Source organism: Oncorhynchus clarkii, chromosome 16, assembly GCF_045791955.1.
Source record: "Oncorhynchus clarkii lewisi isolate Uvic-CL-2024 chromosome 16, UVic_Ocla_1.0, whole genome shotgun sequence".
In the NCBI taxonomy this organism is placed as follows: Eukaryota; Metazoa; Chordata; class Actinopteri; order Salmoniformes; family Salmonidae; genus Oncorhynchus; species Oncorhynchus clarkii.
In genome coordinates, this window is record NC_092162.1 from 38,933,461 (window position 1) to 38,955,723 (window position 22,263).

Genomic DNA, 22,263 nt, shown 5'->3' on the forward strand with positions numbered 1-22,263 from the left:
GACAGACCTCTCCCCATCTTGAATCAATTGAATCAATATGCCATGACAATTTGTCTAAGGTGACACCAAGAAGTTAAGTCTTCTCAACTTGCTCAACAGCCACATAATTCATTACCAGATTCAGCTGAGGTCTAGAATTTAAGGAATGATTTGTACTAAATACAATGCTTTTAGTTTTAGATATGTTCAGGACTAGTTTATTACTAGCCACCCATGCCAAATTGACTGCAGCTCTTTGTTTAGGGTTGCAGTGATTTCACTAGCTGTGGTTGCTAATGTTTATAATGTTGAATCATCAGCATACACAGGCTTTGTTTAAAGCTAGTAGTAGATCATTAGTAAAAATATAACAGTAAAGGGCCAAGAAAGCTGCCTTGCGGGATACCACACTTGACATGTTTACATTAGAGAAGATGAGATTAAAGAAAACCCTCTATGAATGGTTTTGTATTTGTAGATGGTCAAACACCTGTACAATGTATGTGTGTGTGTGTGCGTGTGTGCATGCATGTGTGTGCATACATGTGCTCGTGGCGTGTGTCCAAAACCTTTAGATTAGTTTGATGTTTCAGTTAGTGTTGGCATGAGCGGAAGGGAATTGAGGTCTGCTAGAGGTATAGCAGCCTTTGTAAACACTTGGTCAGAGTGAGTCTTGTGTTGTGTACCACCATGGACGCTTTAATTGAAGTGGGCTACTTCCTTCCTGCCTGCCAATTAGTAAAACACTCCTTGAGCTTTAAAGGGAGAAAACCCGAAGGGTGCAACTGTCTAGAGGGTTCTTTGAAATATGCACGGGATAAAAATGAATAACTTCCATCCATGGGCATCCAACATCAAGGAAGCAAATAATTAGTTAGTTAGGATTTTTTTTGGCCCTGTTTTTGAACTCGTACCACATACAGTTTTATCAGGTCAAGGTAATGTGATTATGATGAAGCTCTAAGAAGGGCTCGGCTCAACGCTGGAAGGCCCTAGAAAGGCCTATGACAGCATAGGGCAGTATGTATGCTACGCAGTTCTACTCAGGCCTAATTGCATATCAGCTACAGTATGTCATTGTGTGAAAAATATAAATTATTTCAAAATATGTACTGTATTAACACTTTACCACTGATTTATTTTGATAATTATGATTCAACAACAACAAAAAGCCAGGACTATTCTACTTGTAGTTAAATAGCCATCAAATTGTTATTGGTTTTTCTAATATAGAATATATTCTATATGGATTTCAGGTTGCTTTTGTAAAATTGAATGTAAAATTGCAATGGCATAGATTCTACAAGTGTCTGGAACTCTATTGGAGGGATGCAAGCGACACCACTCTTCCACAAGAAATTCCATCACTTGGTGTTTTGTTGATGGTGGTAGAAAACACTGTCTCAGGTGCCGCTCCAGAATCTCCCATAAGTGTTCAATTGGGATGAGATCTGGTGACTGAGACGGCCACGGCATACGGTTTACATCGTTTTCATGCTCATAAAACCATTCAGTTACCACACCTGCTGAGGAGTATTTCTGTCTGTAGTAAAGCCTTCTTGTGGAGAAAAACCCATTCTGGTTGACTGGGCCTTGGCTCCCCAGTGGATGGGCCTGGCTGCCAAGTGGGTGGGCCTATGCCCTCCAAGACCCACCTACTGTATGGCTGCACCCCTTCCCAGTCATTTGAAATCCATAGATTAGGTCCTAATTTATTTATTTTGATTGACTGATTTCCTTGTTGGTGACTGTCCTTTGTACTGCTGTACATTTCAGAGGGGCGAACAGTATTCCCCATTTCTTCACTGTCTGACACACTGACCCACTGAACAAAACCAAAGACTCTTTTGTCTTCTTCCCAATCTGTCAATCCGACAGGCATGCCTAACATTCCACCTTCAGTCTCTCTGGGTTAAATTGGGTCTTCAGGGAAATAATTAGAAATGTAAACTAGTCTGTTTGTGCGTACAGTATTAGATAAAAAAATATATATATATTTTGTCAAAATCTGGTAGTTTGTACTTAGAATATGTATTTCAGGAATTTATCTTGTCTAGGGAGAATGCACCATAATCAGCATTGCTAAATCCCACAAATGTAAAAGTGACCAGGTAAGCTGTACATTTTGAGCATGTTTATTGTAAAAGAACTCAATAAAAGTATTACAAAAACTGCAGGAGGACATTACAGTTGCAGACAATACAGGTATCTGTACGTAACTTCACTCATTTTCTGCAGTGCATTTCATTATAAACACAATGTACAGTACACAGAAATATACATTTACAACACATAAGGCATTATTTCACGTGAATATGCATGTCTCCCTTTTAAGAAAGCATTCAGTGCATTTTATCCATTGGAATAATATTAACTTTTGTATGACAGAACTACAAAACAAATACCAGTAATGGTTGGCAGATAATAATCAACAGATAACAGATAATAATCAAATAATGTGTATATTTGTGTTTACTAGGGTTATTGTGGGAGATAAACATCTCTAATTGGTCTCTCTCCTGGATTCCAGTGAGTAGCAGGAGTACTTTACGCGTCATACGTGCTCTGCCACCGTTGTGGTCACTTGTGCAAGTCTCTTCAGTATTGGACATTCAAAATACTTATTTAAAATACTGGGATTGACCCTTCATTTCATACTGAAATGCTACAATACGCTGCTCCCTTCTTGAAGCCCAATCATGGCATACTAGTATACACATTTAACACAGCACTGCACATGTCTTAGACCAGGAACAAACCTTGATGTACAGCCCTTGTAGAGGGAGAGATGTTTTCCCCCCTGGTCTGTGTCGTGCATGTTACTGCATATCAGTTCATCTTGATGTGTAAAATGGCCGACCAACCATCTCACACCCAAACGGTAGTCGTGTTTTCTGGAGTTTGCTCCTGTCATGAACAAAAACCAAGCACGTTCACAGGTTTTGGTTACTATATTGCCGTAGATAATTGAAACTGTGTTCCTGTATAATTACTCCATTACAGCACTACTGTAAACGCATTCTTCATCACGCCTTCAACGTCGTGTCACTGCTTGTGTTTTGTACCTTCTGTTGTTGAATGTACATCACAGCATCGTGGACCGTAACAAAGATGTGTTGTGGGTTCATGTAGTTCATCAGTCCACTGGAGGTTAGGATCCTCAGAACACTCTCTGTCGGGGAAGAGTACCTTCTATCAATGTTCTAGATCCCTCAAATTCAAATCAGGACCTCGAAGCCAGTTCCACTGCTTTTAAAAAAAATGATTCCCTTCTAACCAGGGACTGATTTAGACCTTGGACACTAATTGGGTTCATTAAATGATCAGGTAGAACAGAAAACCAGCAGTAGTCAAGACCTCGTAGGGTAAGGCTTTACATGTTAGAACTTCAGTCAGTGCTGTAGATCTAGAGTCTGAACATTCCCCGTTCAACATTACATCACACGTCAGACTCCTGCTAGACATACGTTTGGATGATTGAACTTATTGCTATTGAAATGATCGTTATAGATTCATTTGTTGAACTTACCATTGCAATTGGCCAAATATATGCAAATCCCAACTTTCTGGCATTCAATACACATCTGGAAAAAGAGGCATCATTAATTCCACCGATACTAAAAGGAAAGATAACATACTGTAGAACAAGGTACTGTATGTTCGTCTAGCAGAAGGTACTGCTCAACAAAATACTATATTGTTTACTTTTCTCACCTGTATGAAGAGTCTGGCTCCAGCAACATCGACAAAAATCACACTGCTGCAATCTATTAGTACTGCCTGGACTTCACTTTGAGCTGTTTCTGCAGAGACAACATTAGGGAAGGGAAAGGGGGATACCTAGTCAGTTGTACAACTGAATGCATTCAACTGAAATGTGTCTTCCGCATTTGATCCTAACCCCTCTGAATCAGAGAGGTGCGGGGGGGGGGGGGGGGGGCTGCCTTCATCGACATCAGCGTCTTTGGCACCCGGGGAACAGTGGGTTAACTGCCTTGCAGGTAGAACAACAGATGCTTACCTTGTCATCTCGGGGATTTGATCCAGCAACCTTTCGGTTACTGGCCCAATACTCTAACCACTAGTTCAGTGTATTACTGCTAGAGAGTTAAAGGCCCAATGCAGCCATTTTTATATCAATATCAAATTATTATTGGGTAACAATTAAATACCTTACTGTAATAGTTTTCCATACAAATTGACAAAAATACCTTGGGAGCAGTCTGAGTGGGGAGGGGAGAAACTTAAAACTGTTATTGGTTGAGAGTTTTGGAACTCTATTTGTTATTGGTCTATTAACCAATCACCAACCTGGTGATGTCACCATAGAAAGCTGAAACTCCCGGCCATTGAAACAGGCTGATTAGAAGGTCCTGTCTAGATCACGCTGATCAGATTTTTTTAACACTTTGTTCGTTTCATCGGCTATTGTTCAATATGATACAATACACAAGCAAAACTGGGTCCTTACTTACAGTGCATTTGGAAAGTATTCAGACCCCTTGACCTTTTCCACGATTTGATACGTTACAGCCTTATACTAAAATCTATACACAATACCCCATAATGACGAAGCAAAAACAGGGTTTTACATTTTTTTGCAAATGTATTAAAAAGTATTCAGACCCTTTGCTATGTGAATTGAAATTCAGCTCAGGTGCCTAGTGTTTCCACTGATCACACTTGAGAGGTTTCTACAACTTGATTGGAGTCCACCTGTGGTAAATTCAATTCATTGGACATGTTTTGGAAAGGCACAACCTGTCTATATAAGGTCCCACAGTTAACAGTGCATGTCAGAGCAAAAACCAAGCCATGAGGTCGAAGGAATTATCCATAGAGCTCCAAGACAGGATTGTGTAGAGGCACAGATCTGGGGAAGGGTACCAACAGATTTCTGCAGCATTTAAGGTCCCCAAGAACACAGTGGCCTCCATCATTCTTCAATGGAAGAAGTTTGGAACTACCACGACTCTTCCTAGAGCTTGCCGCAGGCCAAACTGAGCAATCGGGGGAGAAGGGCCTTGGTCAGGGAGGTGACCATGAACCCGATGGTCACTCTGTGGAGATGGGAAAACCTTCCAGAAAGACAATCATCTTTGCAGCGCTCTACAAATCAGGTGTTTATGGTAGAGTGGCAAGAGGAAGCCACTCCTCAGTAAAAGTCACATGACAGCCCGCTTGAAGTGTTCCAAAAAGGCACCTGAATACTTTCCGAATGCACCGTAAGTAGTCCTGTACCCAGATTACATTACTGCAAACTATATACAGTACTTTTATGTATTATCACTCACCAGATTTAAAGAACTCATTCTCAGATGAAAATGATGTGTTTGCGACACCTCTCTCCTGAAAAAAAAAGACATTGCCAGTAAGTTATAGAACATATGTTTTGATATTTTCTAATGTACAAGATGTGATCTAGCCCAGATATAATGTGCAGTCTTACCACAGTGCTGACAGCCTCTCTTTCCCTCTTCTCCAGGGCCTTCCTGGCCTTCTCTCTACTGCGGATCCTCTCTGGGGTGAGGCCCAGCAGACGACTCATGTCCTCTCTGAAGAAGCTGCGGTTGCCGTAGTAGATAGGCCCGTTGTATGTCAGGATCTTTACACCTGGAACTTCATAGCACTAAGGAGAGGGGACAGAGAGAGGCAGGTTAACAGAGCACTCATCCCAAACATCACTTGTTGTGAGGTGTATTTTCTTTTTTAAAGAGTGCAGACAGAATTTGATTTTCTTGCTTCCCACCCTCCTCTTTTTTTAAACAGTTGAGTCATTTAGAAGACGCTGTAATTCAGTGCGGTTTGCAATAACTAAAGTAAGTTATAAGGTGTGTTTTGAAAGGGACATGGTGACACACCTACAGACATTGATATAAAGCTCTGCTACCCGACATGTGCTCGACGGGCCCTGACATTATAAATTGGGTTAGGGCCAATTTTTTTTAATCCATAACTAGGGTACAGGCAGGGCTCGAGGACCACTAAAGTTGATTGCTAACATTTTGAAGCTGAGCCATTTGCGCGTGCTCTGCTGCGCAGTAGAGTCATACCTGACTGACACCCTAAGAAAGTGTCAGAAGTGCTTCAACCTCGTCAAATATACGACAGGAGAGATTATGTCACAGAAAATAATAATGCTCCTTGAGTTTTGTCTGAGTTTAAAAGGACGAAAAGTAGCTAACAGCTAACTGCTCTCTAGTGTCTCTTCATTGACTCAGAGCCGCCATGAGCAGAGGGCACGTAGAGCGAGCTGCGCGCGAGTGACAGAGAGGAGCAGTACATGGATTGATTAATGGAGGAAGTTATTCCTGATTTCGGGTTTCGGGCAGAAGCAATCGGACCTCGGTAGGTTAGGACCTGAACATCACGGGCATGGGTAGGGCTCGGTTTTAAAATTCATGCCCGTGCAGCGCTCTACATTGATCACTGTCTGAAACTATGATACTAATGAGGGTTTCTCACGATTGCATCACATTAGCAGTTTTTACTTCACAACTACATCAAGAATCACTGGAAGTATTTGTATTGTGATTAATATGATATATTTACAGACAGAAAAATATCTCTACGGTGTGTACAGGAGAATTCCTCTCACCTTGTTGTGGTTCTCTAAAGGTCTGTAGATCTCTGTGTTGCTCGCTCTGCCCAGCACGGAACACCCAGCCCTGAGGAAAACAGTGTTATTATTATGGGAGTGTATGGATACACTGAGTATACCAAACGTTAGGTACAACTTCCTAATAGTTACTTGCACCTAGGGCTGTGGCGGTCAGAAAAATTTCGTCAGCTGGTGATTGTCAAGGAAATAACTGTCGGTCTCATGGTAATTGACCGTTAATTAACATGAACACATTTAGAATCTCCTGGCTTCAACACAGACTACAAGCCACTGATGCTAATCTTTGGAACATCTACATTTTAAAAAGTCTAATAAATCCATGTAATATAGCCTACACCTTCACAATAAATCCATTATTTATTTTAGACAGGTCTATAGAAGCATGATATGAAGAAAATGTAGTCTATTTCAGAAGAACAGAGTAGCATACTCTGAGTTGTCCTTACTTTATTTTTTTATTTTTTATTTAACCAGGTAGGCTAGTTGAGAACAAGTTCTCATTTGCAACTGCGACCTGGCCAAGATAAAGCAAAGCAGTGTGACACAGACAACAACACAGAGTTACACATGGAGTAAACAATAAACAAGCCAATATGTTAGGTTCTGATCTGGCCATGACAAATGGCTGTGTCCTACACTAGGCAAGATTTGCTTATAATTCGGTGGCATTATTTTATAGTAGGACGAATACAATTGAACAAGTTGAATACAATAGAAAATGTATTTTCTCCAAACGATATGAGGGACATGCGCACATGCGGCTATTCTGCATGATGCGACTCTAATGATGATTTGAAAAAAGTTGCTTAAAAGGCAGAGTTTTTTTTGCGCAGGCTGTACACACTATATCAGTCACTCGACAAGCACTTGATAATGCCTAGATTTTCATGACGGCATCTCCTTTTTGTGGCTGTAATTTTCCCTAAAAAATCCATGCCTTTTACGGCCAATTGTCCATTGTGTCCTTCTCCCTGAGTGCTGCCTGCTCCGAAGCACCTCTCACTCACATGGCTCATGTCATCGGCTCTTCTCACAGGCTACAAGTGAAGACAGACATATCGGGGACGCAACTGCACTCCTCCTTTTCCAATTCCGAGGTGCATATCAGATCAGAACTTTAGTTTAAAATGTTGATAAACTATTGGGCTATTTCTTCACATTATAAACGCAGCAATGCGCACACGGCAGTAGGCTATAAGTGCACATGTTTCATTAGCGGAAAACCATTATCAAAAGTGACCGCAAATGCAATTATGCATGTAATGCTTTTATTATAAAGGTGCATTTTTATGGTGAAAATGATATTTTCCAAACTTGAAACTGACACGCTGCTTATGTATGCCAGTTAGGCTCTATACCCCTTGTAAAGCAGATTCATGTGCTTAATTTTAAGAAGTTATCTGGCCACTTTATTTGTGATATAAACCTTATTAAAACATATAGGCTTATGGGCTAGGCTACATGAGGTGTGCGATTATGATTAGAAAAAGTTGAAAAAAAGGCATTGTTTCTTATGCTGGGCATCATAGGCAAGTAATATTATATAATTCACAAGTGATAGGCTAATATTGTCACCCATCAGACTATTCTTGATTTAATATTGTCTTTACATATACTAAATAATATACAGTGGGGCAAAAAAGTATTTAGTCAGCCACCAATTGTGCAAGTTCTCTCACTTAAAAAGATGAGAGAGGCCTGTCATTTTCATCATAGGTACACTTCAACTATGACAGACAAAATGAGAAAAAAAATCCTGAAAATCACATTGTAGGAGTTTTAATTTATTTATTTGCAAATTATGGTGGAAAATAAGTATTTGGTCACCTACAAACAAGCAAGATTTCTGGCTCTCACAGACCTGTAACTTCTTTTTTAAGAGGCTCCTCTGTCCTCCACTCATTACCTGTATTAATGGCACCTGTTTGAACTTGTTATCAGTATAAAAGACACATGTCCACAACCTCAAACAGTCACACTCCAAACTCCACTATGGCCAAGACCAAAGAGCTGTCAAAGGACACCAGTAACAAAATTGTAGACCTGCACCAGGCTGGGAAGACTGAATCTGCAATAGGTAAGCAGCTTGGTTTGAAGAAATCAACTGTGGGAGCAATTATTAGGAAATGGAAGACATACAAGACCACTGATAATCTCCCTCGATCTGGGGCTCCACGCAAGATCTCACCCCGTGGGGTCAAAATGATCACAAGAATGGTGAGCAAAAATCCCAGAACCACACGGGGGGACCTAGTGAATGACCTGCAGAGAGCTGGGACCAAAGTAACAAATGCTACAATCAGTAACACACTACGCCGCCAGGGACTCAAATCCTGCAGTGCCAGACGTGTCCCCCTGCTGAAGCCAGTACATGTCCAGGCCCAGCTGAAGTTTGCTAGAGAGCATTTGGATGATCCAGAAGAAGATTGGGAGAATGTCATATGGTCAGATGAAACCAAAATATAACTTTTTGGTAAAAACTCAACTCGTTGTGTTTGGAGGACAAAGAATGCTGAGTTGCATCCAAAGAACACCATACCTACTGTGAAGCATGGGGGCGGAAACATCATGCTTTGGGGCTGTTTTTCTGCAAAGGGACCAGGACGACTGATCCGTGTAAAGGAAAGAATGAATGGGGCCATGTATCGTGAGATTTTGAGTGAAAACCTCCTTCCATCAGCAAGGGCATTGAAGATGAAACGTGGCTGGGTCTTTCAGCATGACAATGATCCCAAACACACCGCCCGGGCAACGAAGGAGTGGCTTCGTAAGAAGCATTTAGAAAATCTTTGGAGGGAGTTGAAAGTCAGTGTTGCCCAGCAACAGCCCCAAAACATCACTGCTCTAGAGGACATCTGCATGGAGGAATGGGCCAAAATACCAGCAACAGTGTGTGAAAACCTTGTGAAGACTTACAGAAAACGTTTGACCTCTGTCATTGCCAACAAAGGGTATATAACAAAGTATTGAGATAAACTTTTGTATATTGACCAAATACTTAATTTCCACCATGATTTGCAAATAAATTCATAAAAAATTCTACAATGTGATTTTCAGGATTTTTTTTCTCATTTTGTCTGTCATAGTTGAAGTGTACCTATGATGAAAATTACAGGCCTCTCTCATCTTTTTAAGTGGTAGAACTTGCACAATTGGTGGCTGACTAAATACTTTTTTGCCCCACTGTATGTGTGAATTTTTGGGGGGATTTAGAATGGATCATTATCATGCACCTGTATCGAAAAAGGGGCAATGGTATAGCTTACACCTATAGAAAGCTTATCCTCCTCTTTTTAATAGAGGCCATCACACTGTTTGCTCACGCAATTACATAGCCTGTTGTGCAACATGAGCTCATGGGCTTTCATGAAGTGTTTGATTAGATTTTCGAAAACATTTGAATTGATGCCAGAGTGATTAGAGGGACAATAGAGTGCTAAGTACCAGGCAGTTAGCAAGTTTGGTAGGCTACTAATGACCATCAGCAGCATCAGAGCTTGGAGAAGCCAGATTACTGTGACTAAACGGTCACGTGGAATTTGACTGCCTTCATGACTTGTGACCGCCGTTGTGGCATTATTACGGTCACAGCAACAGCTTTAGTTGTACCCAACCCTTTTGCCCACAGAACAGCCTCAATTTGTCGGGGCATAGACTCTACAAGGTGTCCAAAGCATTCTACAGGGATACTGGCCCACGTTGACTCCAAAGCTTCTCACAGTTGTGTCAAGTTGGCTGGATGGCCCTTGGGAAGTGGAGCATTCTTGATACACACCGGAAACTGTTGAGCATGAAAAACCTAGCAGTGTTGTAGTTCTTGACACAAGCCAGTGCACCTGGCAACTACTACCATACTGTTTCGTATAGTCAGTGTATAGTGTTAGTCGACCAACAATATAATGTTCAAATCTCAAAAGTTAACTCTGGTTATGTTTACATTACATTTATTTAGCAGACACTCTTATCCAGAGCATAGATAGATTTTCATACTTGTCCCCCATGGGAATCGAACCCACAACCTTGGTCTTGCAAATACCATGCACTACCAACTGAGCCACTGTATCAATTCTACCTTTGGTGAGTGTATCAAGTTCATATCACAGGTTTATGACGGATATTAATTTGTCCCTATGAGAGACAGTAATCCACAGTGCTCTACTCTAGAGACTTCAATTCCGGCACATAGTTATAGTTTTGCTAATGATTATTGTTGCTGATGAATGCAGAAATCAAATTAGTACAGATGTAATAACAAATTGTACGCATATACTGTAGATGTACACAGGCAGTTACGCTTGGCTAGACATTGGTTACATTTAGCAATAGTAACCTGTACAGTTCCAACGGCTGTAGCTCTTACGGAAACATTGATACACTGTGTCTGTGTTGTCAGTGTTGAGATCGGCGAAGGCATAGCGTACCTCTGTGTGCGACAGATGACTGTCATCATCGAGAAGACCACTCCAATAGCCAGACCCATATCGACATTCAGGACCACAACAGACAGCCAAGTCACCAGCCACACTACCTGCAAAACACATACAGTACAGTCCATATAAGGTCACAAGTATGCAGGCCACATTGGTTCTCACAGGGGTTGATCACTAAACCGCTTGCCCAAAAGTGGTATATTTATACAAATCAATGGTAACACTGAGAGACTTACGAAGTCAATCTTGCTGACTCGCCAGAGGTCTGGCAGGTCCTGGAACTGTAGAAACATCTGCCTGAGGCTGGTGACATTGATACAGGCCAGCACTGCCTAGGGAGAGAGGTAACGCAGGGTGGATCAGGACATTACGAGTAAATTACTCGGACGACGAGTGCACTTCGTTTCGTTTTATGCCCTTTTGTTTGCACAAACTAGCTAAAGTCTGTATGCCTCCACCTTTTAGTAGACACACACTGACTCACCTTGGGCAGGAAGTAGAAGAGAGGTCCAATCAGCAGTAGAACTATCAGAACCACTAGACTGGTGAACAAGCCAGAGAGCTGAACGGACAGAGAGACAGAGAACATTAAAGGAATGAATGTATCATCATGCCAGAAGCACATGGCGAGGCAGACAAATAGGGCATCGACAAAGTCATCCGTACAGATTCAAGTAAAGACAAAGCCTGGAAAGTAGGCTTGATGTAAAGTAGTGTGTACCTGTGTGAATCCCCCAGAACTCTCCAGGATGTTGGTGGTGGCCAGAGTGGCTGAGCTGGGGAAACAGGTGAAGAGAGACGACACTGTGTTGGAGATACCATGGGCCAGGAGCTCCTGGAGAAACAAGGCAAACATGATGACGATGATGCTGATGATGACAACGACGATGATGATGATGGTAATGACGATGACAACGCTTGTCCTTAAAGATGGACTTTCTTGTCACAGCTCACAGATTACACACAGAGAAGTCACATTAAATGTGTAATGTACACAGAGACCAGATTTGAGTGAGTATTGATTTTCCAGCACTACTGAATCATATTAGTCGAGGACCACTGTAGCCTACTTGGTTGGGTTGGATGGAGTAGCCGTGCTTGTCTGCGTAGATCATTGCCAGTGAGACGGACACAGCATAACCCACGAACGTAATGGCGACCGTGTCTCCAGCGACCTCAGGCAACTTGTGCAAAGCAGGCATCCGTGGACTAGGGAAGCTACACAGTCAAAACATGGTCAAAACTTGACACTCACTCTCTGTTTATAATGGTTAATTTCTCTTTTAAAAGAAGTTAAATGATGATGATGATGATGATGATGATGTCACTAGATGGAGATGCTCAGTTAGTGGATACCTTACCCTGCAGGAATGTGTCCCACTATCTGAACGTCATAGTTTGAGTCCAGAGAGGAAGCATAGGCCACTCCTGTAGCTATTATCACCTGAGAAAGAGAGACATCAAATTGAGATATAACACACCAATAAGCACGTCACAAACGTTACAGCTACACAGAGCTACATTGAACATGACCAGTATTATAATAGCTGTTCTCTTCGTGACTGACCGTGAGGATCTCTACGGGGATGGGTGTGCGTAGGTACTGTCGGAATCTCATGTTGACTTCTTTGACCGGTACCAGGATGGCCAGACACACCAGGGAGGTCAGTAGCTCAGCCATGTTGGTTTGGGGAAGGTTCTCTATGACAGACGCAAGGGTCTGGAGGACACAGACAGGGGGGAAGGAGTTAACACACACACGGGGGGTGATGGGTTTCATCGGGCCATGTTGGTGTGGGGCGGGTTATAGTGAAGAGAGGAGCAACTCTTTCAATTGTCTCTTCCCACAACCCGGTGTTTATGATTGTCAAGTGTCTCTTACAAGGTTAAATTTAACCTAGTGAGGTTTTGAGAGCTCCCTCAGTTCTCTTTTATTTGAGACTTCTTCTCTCCTTCAGAGAACCTGGGTTATGATAGTAAACCGTTTTTATTACAATTCCACAACATACTGGAGCTCTAAACCACTGTAAACTGAACACTTTATCATCCTGATCATTGTCACTTCTCCAACTGCTGACCTTGAAGAGTGAGAAGGGGCCGGTGTGGCGGGGGAGCCGCAGTCCCAGCATGCTTTGCAGCTGTGAGATGGTGACGTGGAAGGCTGCAGCGCTGGTGAATGCCTTGACGATGGGCTCTGACAGGTATGTAGAGAGGAAACCCAGCTGTAGTCCAAACATACAGAGCTGTGAAACAAACAACATTTAGTCAGGACTACAACATCCTAACACTATAGAAATACCATTCCATCTACAGGGCCATGCCATCTTAAACTTGTCCTTTACCTTGCTTCCTGCTTAAAACATCATAGGGAGGTGAGGAGAGCAGCTCTTCTGATCTTGGCCTCCAATGCTCTCCTCGCTTCCCTCTGAAGTTTTGAGACGGAGATGAGGAGAGGATGCAGGGAATCGAGGGAAAGAAATACTTTTGAGATTCAACCAGAGAGAACTCTATGTATCACTCACCATCATGATCCCTGAGAGTAGGGCTACAGCGGAGGCAACCCCAATCCTCTGGGCCTCAAAGTCTGCAGCCTCTGGACTGGAGGAGTTGAGCTGTAGAGGGGTGGGCACCAGCTGTTCCACCACTGAACCTGTCATCAGGCTCACCACTGCAAAGGTACCTGGGAAACAGACACAGCTAGTCTGTGATTCAACCGCTCAGCACCACTACCAAAAAAGCCACGTGGCGGCTCAACAACACAGCAATGAAGTAACTCAGCATCAGTGTGAGCACAGATGCAACGGAAGTGTTTTGGTGAACTAGGCTCTGTTCATATACAATGCATTTGGAATGTAATCAGACCCCTTCAGTTTTCCACATTTTGTTACGTTGCAGCCTTATTCTGAAATGGATTTAAAAAATGTTTTCCTTATCAATCTGCACACAATACCCCACAATGACAAAGCAAAGCAGGGTTTTTGAAATGTTAGCACATTTATTACAAATAGAAAAAACAGAAATACCTTATTTACATAAGTATTCAGACCCTTTGCTATGATACCTGAAATTGAGCTCAGGTGCATCCTGTTTCCATTGATCATCCTTGAGATGTTTCTACAACTTGATTGGAGTCCACCTGTGGTAAATTCAATTGATCGGACAGGATTTGGAAAGGCACACCCCTGTCTATATAAAGTCCCACAGTTGACTGTGCATGTCAGAGCAAAAACCAAGCCATGAGGTCAAAGGAATTGTCCTTAGAGCACTGAGACAGGATTGTGTGGAGGCACAGATCTGGAGAAGGGTACCAAAACATTTCTGCAGCATTGAAGGTCCCCAAGAACACAGTGACCTCCATCATTCTTTAATGGAAGAAATTTGAAACCGCCAAGACTCTTCCTAGACCTGGATGCCCGGACAAACTGAGCAATCGGGGGATAAGGGCCTTGGTCAGGGAGGGCTGATGGTCCCTCTGACATCGCTCCAGAGTTCCCCTGTGGAGATGGGAGAACCTTCCAGAAGGACAATCATCTCTGTAGCACCAGACGGAAGACACTCCTCAGTAAAGTTTCAAGGTTCATATATGGTTGTGCGCCAGTGCACTGAGCAAAACGATCTAGTTGCCACTCCTGAACGGAGGAAAAAGCACCAACTATGCCATGTACATCTGCACCCTATTACGCACGTTCCTCCGTTCCTCTGGCGCCGAGGAGTGGGAGTCCACAGAGGACGGTAAAACCTGTTCTTTTGGCCAGTACGGTTACACCGCTGGGTTCTTCTCCTTTGTCATGCTATGTCCGCGCATGGTGAGGAGGATGTCCCTGGTCCCGACGATTGAGTACTGCAGGGTAGATTGAAAAATTCACTGGATGTTTCGGATAGCCTTCTCGCTCATCTAGCTGCTGATAGGCGAGACGAGTCAGTTGGTCTGACTCTGAGTTTTACAGTTTTGTTTTCTGATACGCCAACACGTACAAACTTGATGGAACACGATATTGGCGCTAGGGATGCTGGCCCCATCCGTCAGCGGTTCTATAGAGTTTATTCAGAGAAACGGCGTTGTCTGGATGCTGAGATCAGGTACATGCTGGAGAGTGATATTGCAGAGCCTTCTTTCTCCAGTAATGTCAGTAAACCGTATGGTACAAACATATTTTGTATGGACTACAGTAAGGTAAACCGTGTCACTAAACCAGATTAATTTCCTCTTCCTCGGAAAGAGGACTGCGTTAATCAGGTCGGAGCAGCGAAGTTTGTGAGCAAGTTTGACCTATTAAAGGGCTATTGGCAGGTGTCACTAACGTGAAATCTCTGCCTTTGTTACACCTTCAGGTCTGTACTCATATTTGGTTATGAGTTTCGGCCTGCGTAATGCACCTGCCACTTTTCAGCGCCTTATGAACAGTGTTGTCTCCGGTCTTGTTGGGTGTACTGTTTATCTGGACGATGTAGTGGTTTATGCAGATACTTGGGAGGAGCATCTGGCCCGTAATCAAGCTTTGTTTGACTGCCTGGCTGCGGGTCACCTCCCTATCAAATTAGATTAGGGTGAGTTTGCTCAGGCGACCGTTACGTACTTTGGTAAGGTGGTTGGGCAGGGCGAGGTGCATCCTTTCCGAGCTTAAGTGGTAGCTATTGATGCTTTTCTACCGCCAACCACTAAAAAGGAACTGATGCGTTTCTTGGGAATTATTGGTTATTACCATAGTTTCTGTAGGAACTTCTCTACCTTGGTCGCTCCCCTGACAGATTTGCTGAAAGCTAAGACGGTTTACGTCTGATCCCCTCTCTGTCGACCTCAACTTTGGTGCTGGCTGCTCCTTGCGTGTGGATGTGAGTCACGTGCATGTGGATGTGAGTCACATGGGGGCAGGTGCAGTCCTGCTGCAAGCAGATGTGTCTGATGTTGAAAGGCCTGTTAGTTGATTTTCCAAGAAGTTGAACCATTATCAGTTGAACTACTCCGTGGTGGAAAAAGAAGCGCTAGCACTCATATGGGTGCTACAACACTTCGAGGTGTATGTCGGGTCGGATGTAGTTGGCTGGGGCAGTGGGGTAGCGTTTACTAGGACAGTATTTTGTTTGCGTTTATGTATGCTTGGTTGCTGTGGTGTTCCCGGGTCCTTGGTGGTCCCCGGTTTTATGGATAGGAGTGTGACGACCCTCCCAGTCTGTCTGCCTAATTCTTTCTCTTTGCTCTTGTTTTCCTTAATAGGATGTTGGTGGGCGGAACTGGGAGGGTCGTCTGCGAAATGGGACACACATGGGCTCAGGTGTGTCCCGGGGATTAATACAGTCGTGGCCAAAAGTTTTGAGAATGACACAAATATTAAATTCCACAAAGTTTGCTGCTTCAGTGTCTTTAGATATTTTTGTCAGATGTTACTATGGAATACTGAAGTATAATTACAAACATTTCATAAGTGTCAAAGGCTTTTATTGACAATTACATGAAGTTGATGCAAAGAGTCAATATTTGCAGTGTTGACCCTTCTTTTTCAAGACCTCTGCAATCCACCCTGGCATACTGTCAATTAACTTCTGGGCCACATCCTTACTGATGGCAGCCCATTCTTGCATAATCAATGCTTGGAGTTTGTCAGAATTTGTGGGTTTTTGCTTGTCCACCCGCCTCTTGAGGATTGACCACAAGTTCTCAATGGGATTAAGTGTTGGGGGGTTTCCTGGCCATGGACCCAAAAGATCAATATTCTGTTTCCTGAGCCACTTAGTTATCACTTTTGCCTTATGGCAAGGTGCTCCATCATGCTGGAAAAGGCATTGTTTGTCACCAAACTGTTCCTGGATGGTTGGGAGAAGTTGCTCTCGGAGGATGTGTTGGTACCATTCTTTATTCAAGGCTGTGTTCTTGGCTGAGAAGCAACCCCACACATGAATGGGCTCAGGATGCTTTACTGTTGGCATGACACAGGGCTGATGGTAGCGCTCACCTTGTCTTCTCCGGACATGCTTTTTTCCAGAAGCCCCAAACAATCGGAAAGGGGATTCATCAGAGAAAATTACTTTACCCCAGTCCTCAGCAGTCCAATCCCTGTACCTTTTGCAGAATATCAGTCTGTCCCTGATGTTTTTCCTGGAGAGAAGTGGCTTCTTTGCTGCCCTTCTTGACACCAGGCCATCCTCCAAAAGTCTTCGCCTCACTGCGCGTGCAGATGCCCTCACACCTGCCTGCTGCCATTCCTGAGCAAGCTCTGTACTGGTGGTGCCCCGATCCCGCAGCTGAATCAACTTTAGGAGATGGTCCTGGCACTTGCTGGACTTTCTTGGGCTCCCTGAAGCATTCTTCACAAGAATTGAACCGCTCTCCTTGAAGTTCTTGATGATCCGATAAATGGTTGATTTAGGTGCAATCTTACTGGCAGTAATATCCTTGCTTATGAAGCCCTTTTTGTGCAAAGCAATGATGACGGCACGTGTTTCCTTGCAGGTAACCATTGTTGACAGAGGAAGAACAATGATTCCAAGCAACACCCTCCTTTTGAAGCTTTCAGTCTGTTATTCGAACTCAATCATCATGACAGAGTGATCTCCAGCCTTGTCCTCGTCAACACTCACACCTGTGTTAACGAGAGAATCACTGACATGATGTAAGCTGGTCCTTTTGTGGCAGGGCTGAAATGCAGTGGAAATGTTTTTGGGGGGATTCAGTTCATTTGCATGGCAAATAGGGACTTTGCAATTCATTGCAATTCATCTGATCACTCTTCATAACATTCTGGAGTATATTCAAATTGCTATTATACAAACTGAGGCAGCAGACTTTGTGAAAATTAATATTTGTTTCATTCTCAAAACTTTTGGCCACGACTGTACACCTTTCCCCCATATATCCAAGAGACACACTGTTGGTTTTGGTTGTGGCATTTTAGGGCTTCTTTGTGTTTGTTTATTTTGGCACCTCTCAACACCCATCATTATCACCATCTATGCATGCATCCACTCACTTACGCTACTGACTACACACACCATTGTTACTTGGATATATTTCACTTTATTTAATAAATATGTTTCTTATTTCTTTAACTCTGTGTTGTCTCCCTCTTTGTTACCGGCTACGAGCCGGTTCGTAACAAAAGGAACTTGACAGCCCGCTTGGAGTTTTCCGAAAGGCACCTAAATACTCTGAGACCATGAGAAACAAGATTCTTTGGTCTGATGAAACCAATGCCAAGAGTCACGTCTGGAGGAAACTCCATCCCTACGATGAAGCATAGTGGTGGCAACATCATGCTGTGGGGATGTTTTTCAGCGCAGGAAATGGGAGACTAGTCGAGGGATCGAGGGAAAGATGAACGGAGCAATGTACAGAAAGACCCTTGATCAAAAACTGCTCCAGGGCACTCAGGACCTCAGACTGAGGCGAAGGTTCACCTTCCAACAGGACAACAACCCTAAGCATACAGCCAAGCAAGACAAAGCAGGAGTGGCTTCAAGACAAGTCTCTGAATGTCCTTGAGTGGCCCAGCCAGAGCCCGGATTTTAACCTGATCAAACATCTCTGGAGAGACCTGATAATAGCTGTGCAGCGACGCTCCCGATCCAACCTGACAGAGCTAGAGAGGATCTGTAGATAAGAATGGGAGAAACTCCTCAAATCTAGGTGTGCCAAGCTTGTAGCCTCACACCCAAGAAGACTTAAGGGTGTAATCGCTGTCAAATGTGCTTCAACAAAGTACTGAGTAAAGGGTCTCAATACTTATGTAAATGCTTTTTCATAATGGGGTATTGTATGTAGATTGATGATGGAAAAAAAAACAGATTTAATCAATTCTAGCATATGGCTGTAACGTAAAAAAATGTGGGAAAAGTCAAGGGGTCTGAATACCTTCCGAATACTCTGAATACAGTCCCTAGTATAAAGGGAATAAATTATATATTTTCAGCAACCGATATACACAATCTACTCCACATTGAATTTCAAAAACAACTAAGCTGTCTTGATTGCGTAATTCTTCACTCCCCAGAGTTAATTCATGCCTACATACACAGATTTGAAATCATTTGCCACTTTAATAAATAGAACACTAGTCACTTTAATAATGTCACTTTAATGATGTTTACATATCTTGCATTACTTATCTCATATGTATATATACAGTATTATATACTATCTACTGTATCTTAGTCTATGCCGCTCTGACATTGCTCATCCATATATTTATATATTCTTAATTCCATTTCGTTACTTAGATTAATGTGTATTAGGTATTTGTTGTGAAATTGTTAGATATTACTTGTCAGATATTGCTGCACTGTCGGAACTAGAAGCACAAGCTTAACATCTGCTAAACACGTGTATGTGACCAATACAATTTGGTTTGATGGTGGAAGCACCTTCGGCAGCCATTACAACAGGTAATCATTTTGAATAAGATTCTACTAACTTTGCACAACTCTTAGGGAAACATTTATCTATTGTTTTTGTAAAAATTTCTCAAGCACAGTAAATGTGGTTGTGATTCATTGATGGACAGCAATATTCAAACCTTGTCTCTGGACTAAGGACTAAGACTGGACCACTCAGGAACACTCCACACTTCTTGGAAAGCCATTCTAGTGTGTCTTTGGCATTAAAATGTGTGTAATTGTCCCGCTGAAAAATAAAACTCTATCCCAAGGTTTTCAAAAGACTGATATCTGGATTTCCTCTAATTCTCTACATGGGCTTTGCTCTTTTCATATTTATTTTTCTCCTGACAAACTCCCCAGTACCTGACGGTGGCAAACATACCCTTAACATGAAGCTGACACAATTTTAGTCATGTTTAGATTCATTTTATGGCAGCAAAATGTGAAGACTGTTCAAGGGTTGTATAGGCTTTCTCTAGGCACTGTTTATACTGCTCTTTTGGTGTGTGTGTGTGTGGGGGGGGGGGGGGTGTCTTTTAAGCACTCTTGCAACCTTACCTGCACACCTATATACCCTGTTTTTATCTGTACTTCGTCTTTCACTTGTCTTTTGTGTGTGAATAACTCTAACTAAAACTAAAAAAACTATGATGATTAACTTTGACTTTAGCTCAGGGGACTAACACAGTCTTATGGGGCGGTGGAGACCCTGGTTCAAACCCAGTAGCTGTCACACAGATACCCATGGCAGAGGATTTATCTCAGGCACATTGTGCGTCCTATCCATATCCATTTGTCAGGCTCCAGTCCTAAATGTATAATATCAGCGTGTGTATACCAGTGGATACATGCCGTCCTGTGCCAAACAGCATGTAGAGAACCACAGGGAAGAAGGAGGTGTAGAGGCCATAGATGGGCGCCACTGACGTCAGTAAGGCAAAGGCCATACCTGTTTTCAGGAAGAGAAACAAGATATTAGGCAACAATCAGTTGCCATCACATACACCCATGGCTACATGAGTAATTGGTGTCATCTTTAGATAAAAAGGCTTTGATCTCGTGGTAAATAATGTTGGCAATAAATGCTATGAAATAACACCTGCTATTACTGTATAACTACTTTCAACGCTGGTATTTTCTTGACTCCTTTATCTGAATAAACCATGGGTGTGTAACATCCATTGAGATTACATTTTTGAGGTTCCATTTTTCCTGTCAAGCTCAGATGATAATACATTGTAAAATAAGTTTTACATTTTGTAACAAGATTATTTTGTACATTGTGTGTGTGTGTGAATGGCGTATTGTAAAAATATACATTCAAATGTATAAATAATCTGGGCTCTGTGCTATCCGGGATCCGTAAGAGGTCCATACTCCATTGAAGGTGACATTTGAAATGGTTAATGTAAGGATTAGGTTTAGGGTTAGGGTAAGAGTATGGGTTAAGGTTGGGGTTTATAGTGTAGGGACGTCCCCAAGGAACCGGATAGCATTGACCAATTATCTGGAGTTAACAAAAAGTCCATATTTGAAGGTGTTTATTTCGTTTACATTAGCAATTTGACAAAATCTTGTTAAAACCAATCAAACACACGATTGGTTACTAATTACTGCCAAAACAGTGACACGTGGGAAATTAAACGTCATCACAGAATTGGGGAAAAGTTGTAACAAAATAGTTTGTAAAGATGGTAAATCGACATCAATTTACTACAGTAAACCTTTGCTCACAATATTCACTTAAAAATGTACTCACCTTGTGGAATGTGAAGTATACCGACTGTTAGTCCCGCTATTGTATCACCTAACATCCATTTTTTCAGCCTGTACTTCGGCAGCCAGTTAAAAATGGGAACTCGTTCCCTCAACAGGTGAAGGCATCCTGCACGGGAACACCTGCACCGTTCCGCGATCTTCTCCCGAAAACGTTGACCACCTCCACGGGGCTTGTCCTCGGTACCGTACGACTGTCTGAACCGGTCCTCGGTGTAAATATTTCGGTACACAGCCACTGAAGCGCTCATCTTGTCCTCCAGGTGAGTGTTTACGTTGCCTTTGTTGAAACTAGTAGTAATCTGAGAAGACGAGGCAGAAAATATGCGGTCGCTACTGCTTGTCATATAGTAGGAATCTGTCTCTAGTTTGACATCAGAAACCATCGAATTTTCCTGTCTAGTGTTAGGCAGCCAATGACATGGCTCAATGCCGAAACTTGTTGTTATTGTGTTGAACTTTCTTTGGGGTTTCTTTCTTAGCCTACATCCTTGTCCCTGGCAGAGACCCCATAAAGGTGTGCTTGTGTCCAACGTTTGTGTTGATGGATGTCTGGTCCATAACAATCTGCAGGGTCCTACTGCTACCAGCTTTATGCTTCAGAAAAATAAAAAAAATGTGACCCATACTCTATTCCTCCTTTCCTGCTATTACACAAACCACCCCCACCGATTGACTTCACCAGACACACACCCACAGTATACTTAACTATTCAAAGAGCCTGACGTCCCCTTAAAAGTCATACAATGTACAGCTCTGTGTAAAACTCCACTGAGATCAAAGTGGTATTGTTGCTGAAGTGGAGGTATAGTGTAACCTCTAACCATATCTATTAGCAATTATAAGTGGTGGTCATTTCCGAGAAGGGTTGATTTATGTATAATAGCCCTTGTCTCTGGGGGTGTCTAAATCACCATAGTCCATAGGGAATAGGCCTGGGGAAACCCTGTGTTTGTCACTGCCCATACATAATTAGTCTGGAACGGAAAAGAGAGACAAGAGAACCCTGTTCTGTGAAATGTAATCAGACACGTTGAGCTGCTTGCGGTCCATTGATCAAAACACACCTTGACTCGAATGATGAGT

At 42.6% G+C, this 22,263-nt stretch overlaps 1 protein-coding gene across 1 annotated transcript; it reads right to left on the reverse strand.

Moving 5' to 3' along the window:
- Positions 1–2,096: 2,096 nt before the first annotated feature.
- Positions 2,097–21,753, reverse strand: LOC139367592 (solute carrier family 26 member 10). Its single transcript, XM_071105851.1, has 18 exons — positions 21,161–21,753; positions 20,240–20,350; positions 13,554–13,711; positions 13,110–13,274; positions 12,599–12,751; positions 12,393–12,475; positions 12,102–12,249; positions 11,753–11,866; positions 11,516–11,593; positions 11,268–11,363; positions 11,023–11,129; positions 6,578–6,647; positions 5,429–5,608; positions 5,274–5,328; positions 3,694–3,782; positions 3,509–3,563; positions 3,045–3,151; positions 2,097–2,886 (listed from the first exon to the last, which is right to left on the reverse strand). Exons 1-18 carry the CDS (start codon positions 21,561–21,563, stop codon positions 2,848–2,850), a joined length of 2,211 nt encoding a protein of 736 aa, XP_070961952.1. The 5' UTR covers positions 21,564–21,753; the 3' UTR covers positions 2,097–2,847.
- Between the last annotated feature and the right edge of the window lie 510 nt (positions 21,754–22,263).

Excerpts from the sequence above, each read along its gene's own strand:
- LOC139367592 (XM_071105851.1), bottom strand. The coding sequence starts at position 21,563 with ATGGTTTCTGATGTCAAACTAGAGACAGATTCCTACTATATGACAAGC. Across the intron at positions 5,329-5,428 it reads GAGAGGCTGTCAGCACTGTG|GAGAGAGGTGTCGCAAACAC; the intron begins GTAAGACTGCAC and ends TTTTTTTTTCAG. Across the intron at positions 2,887-3,044 it reads TGTACATTCAACAACAGAAG|GAGCAAACTCCAGAAAACAC; the intron begins GTACAAAACACA and ends TGTTCATGACAG.